This window comes from Lithobates pipiens, unplaced genomic scaffold (genome assembly GCF_037356315.1).
Source record: "Lithobates pipiens isolate NorthernLeopardFrog02 unplaced genomic scaffold, aLitPip1_a1.2 Scaffold_22, whole genome shotgun sequence".
In the NCBI taxonomy this organism is placed as follows: domain Eukaryota; kingdom Metazoa; phylum Chordata; class Amphibia; order Anura; family Ranidae; genus Lithobates; species Lithobates pipiens.
The window spans coordinates 326293376-326299576 of record NW_027507784.1 but is presented as its reverse complement, the minus strand read 5'-3'; the positions used below and the strand labels follow the sequence as shown (position 1 = coordinate 326299576).

At 45.5% G+C, this 6201-nt stretch overlaps 1 protein-coding gene across 1 annotated transcript; it reads left to right on the top strand.

The window, feature by feature from the left end:
- The first annotated feature begins 2474 nt into the window (after positions 1 to 2474).
- LOC143925555 (E3 ubiquitin-protein ligase TRIM11-like) lies at positions 2475 to 5567 on the top strand. Its single transcript, XM_077450034.1, has one exon. It carries the CDS (start codon positions 3365 to 3367, stop codon positions 4928 to 4930), a length of 1566 nt encoding a protein of 521 aa, XP_077306160.1. The 5' UTR covers positions 2475 to 3364; the 3' UTR covers positions 4931 to 5567.
- Positions 5568 to 6201: the final 634 nt, after the last annotated feature.

The following is a 6201-nucleotide window of genomic DNA, read 5'->3' as shown; positions in this document are numbered from 1 at the left end:
TGGGATTGTGTGAGGAATGGCCTCCAATTTGTGTATGACTGCCATGACCAGTCCTATTATTACAGGTTTGTAAACCAGAAGGTGTGGAAGTGGTTTAACCATTGTATAAGAACTGAGTACTTACATAGTTGCCAACATTGTAAAAAAAAAAAAAAATCGGGACACTTTTTTGGCAGTAGGCGTAGTTGTATTATAATTAGGGGGCGGGTCATGTGGATGTAGGGGGGGGGGGGCAGTGTCTAAGTCTGGAGGATCTGTCAGGGGCCAGTCTCAGTCTGGAGGATCTGTCAGGGGCCAGTCTCAGTCTGGAGGATGTCAGAGGGGGCCAGTGTCTCAGTCTGGAGGATGTCAGAGGGGGCCAGTGTCTCAGTCTGGGGGATGTCAGAGGGGGCCAGTGTCTCAGTCTGGAGGATCTGTCGGGGGCCAGTCTCAGTCTGGAGGATGTCAGAGGGGGCCAGTGTCTCAGTCTGGAGGATGTCAGAGGGGGCCAGTGTCTCAGTCTGGAGGATCTGAGACACTGGCCCCCTCTGACATCCTCCAGACTGAGACACTGGCCCCCTCTGACATCCTCCAGACTGAGACACTGGCCCCCTCTGACATCCTCCAGACTGAGACTGGCCCCCTCTGTCATCCTCCAGACTGAGACTGGCCCCCTCTGTCATCCTCCAGACTGAGACACTGGCCCCCTCTGACATCCTCCAGACTGAGACACTGGCCCCCTCTGACATCCTCCAGACTGAGACACTGGCCCCCTCTGACATCCTCCAGACTGAGACACTGGCCCCCTCTGACATCCTCCAGACTGAGACACTGGCCCCCCCTGTCAGCTTGAAGTCTTTTGTGGTATTTGAGGCTCTTTATCTTCTCAGATAGTAAAGCTGCCCATTCCTCTTGGAAAAAAGCCTCCAGTTCCTGAAAACTCTCGGGCCGTCTTGCATGAACGGCATGTTTGAGATCTCCCCGGAGTGGCTCAATGATATTGAGGTCAGGAGACTGAGATGGCCACTCCAGAACCTTCACTTTATTTTGTTTTCTACAGTTCAACTACCTTTTTCCAGAGATCTTTTGACAATCCTTTTGCTTTCCCCATGACTCAGAATCCAGAAATGTCAGTGCAGCACTGGATGAAAGATGCAAGGGTCTGTCAAGAGTCCAGAAACTCATTGACCTTTTATACACACACACTAATTACAAACAAACAGATCACAGATGGGGATGGTTACCTTTAATAGCCATTCAGGCTGGGTTCACACTGGTACGGCACGACAGTCGTACGACTGTGGATCCGACTTTGCCTTGCTACTTGAAGTCTGACATGCGTCCGACTTCAATGAACAGGGATCCGACAATACCAGGCACTGTGTCTGGTATGAATCTTTAGGGGGAACTCCAAAATGTAAAAAAAAACACAAAAAAAACGGCATGGGTTCCCCCCTCCAAGAGCATACCAGGCCCTTCAGTCTAGATTGGATTTTAAATAGGAAGTAAACCCATGAAACCTTGCAAAGGTAAAGCATAATGGACTACTGACACAGGAGCCAGCGATGTCACCGCTGTCCCCTGTGTTTCCGAGTGTCAATCTTATTGGGTCTCGCTGCTCCGGCGCACGGGAGCCGACACTCGCGGCATATCGCCGCGATCTGTGGCTTGCCCAGTCCCCTGTAGTCCGCCGCATCCATCTTGTTGGTGGCGTCTCGCAGCTCCGCCGCTGTCATTCGGCGAAGCCGCGATGACGTCACTCCCGCGCATGCGCACGGGAGTCGACACGCGCGGCAGCTCCATTCTTGGAAATGCCGCGCTTAGTACGCCTGTCTGTCTTCAGGTAAATATCTTCTAAACCGTATAGGTTTAGGAGATATTTCTTGGACCTACAGGTAAGCCTTAATCTAGGCTTACCTGTAGGTCAAAGTGGTTTGTAAGGGTTTACAACCACTTTAAGGGGAACCCCCACACCAAAAAAAATGGCATGGGGTCCCCCCAAAATCCATACCAGACCTTGATCCAAGTACACAAACCGGTAGGTCAGGATGAGCGAGCACCCTCTCCTAAACTGTACCAGGCCAGTGCCCTCAACATGGGGGGGGGGGGGGGGGTCGGTGCTTTGGGGCAGGGGGGTATCCTGCACCCCCCCACCCCAAAGCACCTTGTCCCCATGTTGATGAGGACAAGAGCCTCTTCCCGACAACCCTTGCCGTTGGTTGTTGGGGTCTGCAGGGGGCTTATCAGAATCTGGAAAACCCCTTTAACATGGGGGGCCCCCAGATCCCGGCCCCTACCCATTCATCTAAAAAAAAAATTGTCAAAAATAAAAACGCAGTACATAGGTTTTTAAAGTAATTTATTAAGACATCTCCGGCGTCACTTTCCGATTTCTTCTCCCCTCTCCGATTCTTCTCCCTCTGTCCGCTATCTTGTTTTGTTGAATCCTATGTACAGCAGTCTCTTGAATGTTTTTTTTTTAAATGCCAACGGGGGTGGGGGTTGGGGCGCAAACACCTAATGCAGTACCAGAGATTTATTAAGAAAATGTCAAAAGTGGCAAAATAGATACTCACAAAGGTAAGGTAAGCACACTCAGAAATGCATCCGCTAGCCAGCATTGAGGTGCCCTTAGGGTCACACGATTCGGGCACTTGTCTGTATCTAACGTTTATCACGTTTTTTTATCTTTCACCTTTGTGAGTATCCGTTTTGCCACTAGTTATTTATGGTTTCTCAATAAATCTCCAGTAATGCACTAGGCGTTTGTGCCTCCCTGCATTTTCTTTTTAGTTGTCTATTGGATTTCCCTATCTGAGGAGGGCTGCACCGGCTTACCGATTCTAACTGCGGGGGGATGGGCTTCAACTCACATGACAGCGATCACTGCTCCTCTTCTCCTGATGACAGGGAGCAGAATGGGGAAATGCCTTGTTTACATACGCACTTCCCCGTTCTGTGGCTTTGTGACGTGATCACTGGGAAACCAGCGGACATCGAGTCCGCCGGTCCCATGGGCACGGTCATGCTGTACGCCTGCTACCCCCGGCTGTTAAAGAGGATGTACAGGTATGCCCATTTGCCCACTGCTGCCATTGTGTCAACGTATATCGGCGTAAAACGGGCGGTAAGTGGTTAATCTTAAATTAGCCAATCAAGGGTAAACTTTTTGCAATAATCTAAAGTTAACATGGTACAAAACAATGTCTTCGGTAGACAAAGAGTTACTGGAGGAAGGTGGATCTCACTTTACAAGTAGAGAAGACCTCAATTTACATATCAAAACATCCAAAGCAACTCTCTTCACCAGTATATAAGACCGACGTCCCAAAGTTGCATCACCAGATATTTGACCTTGCACCACTACCAGTTATTCTTCTCCAAAATGGAATCTGCTGACCTGAGAAACGAGCTGGAGTGCTCCATCTGCCTGAACCTTTATAAGGATCCCGCAACACTGAGATGTGGACACAACTTCTGCCAGGATTGCATTGTAACCGCACTGGATGCACAAGAGTGGTCTGAATTTTATTCCTGTCCAGAGTGCAGAGAGCAGTACACGGAGCGCCCTATGCTGTCAAAGAATGGGAAGTTGAGTAAAATCATGGCATTGTTCAAAACTGCTTACGAGGAGGAAGTCTTGTGTACGTACTGCGATTCTCCCGTACCGGCTTCTAAAGCATGTCTGTCATGCGAGGCCTCATTTTGTGCGAAGCACCTAAGTTACCACAGCAAGTCAGCGGATCACATTTTAACCAAACCTACCACGTCATTTGGAGAGAGGAAATGCTCCACACATCAGGAGACTCTGAAATTTTACTGCTCAGATGATAATACCTGTATCTGTATGTCCTGCTGGGTGGCTGGAGACCACAAAGGACACCAGGTGGAGCTTCTAAATGAGGCCTCTGAGAAAAAGAAAGAGAAACTGAGAAAATTAACAATTACATTAGACTCTGAGAGGCAGGAGATCAAGAGGAGAATCCAAGACCTGGACAGTCACTGGAGACAAAAGGACAAAAAAACTTTTGCCGTTACCCGGAGCTACACTGACTTGCTTATAGGAATTATGCAACAGCTGAGTGGTGTCGAGAAGGGAGTGCTGCTAGAGATACGTAGACAGAAGCAGCAGATCTCCCAGTCAGTCTCTGATCTGAATGGGCAGCTGAAGCAAAAGGAGGTCAACTTGTCCAGGAGGATTAGTCAGATAAAAGAACTGTGTGACATCCAAGACCCTTTAAGTGTCTTGAAAAGGCCACCAACTGGAGACCACATCAGTCCTGGGACAGAGGATACAGCCGATGATGTAAAAAATCCTGTATGTCTAAATGAGGGACTGATCGCCCAGATACTACAGAGTGGGCTCTGCAATTTGATGTTGAGTCTGAAGGATCTGATGACAAAGAAACAGTTTTCAATGACGGAGAAATCCAATATTTCCCTGGATATAAACACAGCTAGCGTTAAGCTGCTTATATCAAAGGATCAGAAGAGAGCCACTAATGCCGAAATCTGTGTGTACAGGCCGGATAGTCCACAGAGATTCAACTGCAGCCAGGTATTGAGTGTACAAAGATTCACATCCGGGACACATTACTGGGAGGTGGATGTGAGTGAAGCGGAGGAATGGCTGATAGGGGTGGCCAGTGAATGCATGGAGAGGAAGATTTCAGGAAGTGTGTCCTTATTGGGTTGTAATCACAAATCCTGGAGTCTAAGTCAAACAACATCAAGGCTTTATGTCCAGCACAGGGACATGGTTACTAAAATAGACTCCACATCTTTACTAAAGACTGTTGGGATTTATCTGGAGTACGAAGCCGGCCGCCTGTCCTTCTACCACATATGTGACCTTGTTGTACACCTCCACACCTTCACCACCACCTTCACTGAACCTCTCCATGCTGCTTTCCATGTGCTTCCACAAACCTCTATCAGAATTAAAACTTAAATACTCTAACAAAGGAAATAAGTAAAATTACATCTTTTTTATTTTTTGTTGTATTTGCATATATTACTATAGCAAATCCATGTCCTTTACTTTAAAATGTATTTATAGCCAAACCTTTTTTTTCTTTCAGTTTTGGGGTAGTGTAGAAAGGACTAGAACCTCCTGCCAAATGTCATTGCTGCCTGTGTGTCAGCTAGTTAAATTCATCTGAAATACAAAATGTTAAAGTTGTCACTAGAACAAGATGCAAGGGTAAATCTTCCAATGGGGGCAACCTGTCCCGGTGACAACTGGGAAAGGTTGTCCCCATTGGAAGATTGGTGACAGTTCCTCTCGCTTTGAAGAGATCTCCTCTTAATTCCTATTGCATCAGCAGGACAGAAAGTGAGGGACAATCTCCACAATGGAAATTTCAGCAGCAAAAGAAAAATATATGTAATATATTTAACCCTTCTCTATTCTATGAAAAGTTTCCAAAATTTTTTTTTTTATATAACTAAACTTTGTGCATTATAATAGTTCTGTTTAACCCTTCTACGCATTATAAAAATACTAGCAAAAGCGTTTTGGCTATACAGACACTTTTTATTATCACCGTTATGAAATTTAAGTGCTGGCAAAATAATTAGGACTTCTAAAAAAAAACACTTTATCTTTATTTTGTATTTTATAATTCTTTTTTCTAATATTTATTTTTATATTTTTTTTTAATAAATGTATTTTGTAAAAAGTGTTGCTAATAATTATAAATGCTCTGTGTGCTTCCTTTCTCTATATATTGTTTGCTGATCCTTCTGTCAATAAACCTTTCTGCCTTTTAAAAGAGGTGTTTGTTCCATTAATTGTACAATATTACCTTTGTATATTCTCCAGGGCAGGCCATAGATGGTGTGATTTTTATTTTATTTTTTTCCTTGCATGGGTTTAAGGAAAGAAAATCGCTTGATTCCCCCATCAACACACCCAGTGTTGATGGGGAAACTTTTCCATTGAGCTAATGTGTTCTCTTGGTGGGAGAACACAGTGATTATTGCTAGCATCCATAGCCACTGGCAATAAAAGTATGTGCAAATCTGACGTACAGGTTATACCCAAGTCAATCGATCGATCAACTTGGGTACAATCAGCCTGCCCAAAAGATTTTATGTTTTATAAGAAAATCAATAGAAAAATAAAGCCAAGGTGTTTTGTGGGTTCAGATGCTGCCCTCCCGTCAGGGGTTCATCCAAAATAAGAAACCATAAATGTTCTATTTTAACCACTTCAGCCCG

Coding starts and splice junctions, on each gene's coding strand:
- LOC143925555 (XM_077450034.1), top strand. CDS start 3,365: ATGGAATCTGCTGACCTGAGAAACGAGCTGGAGTGCTCCATCTGCCTG.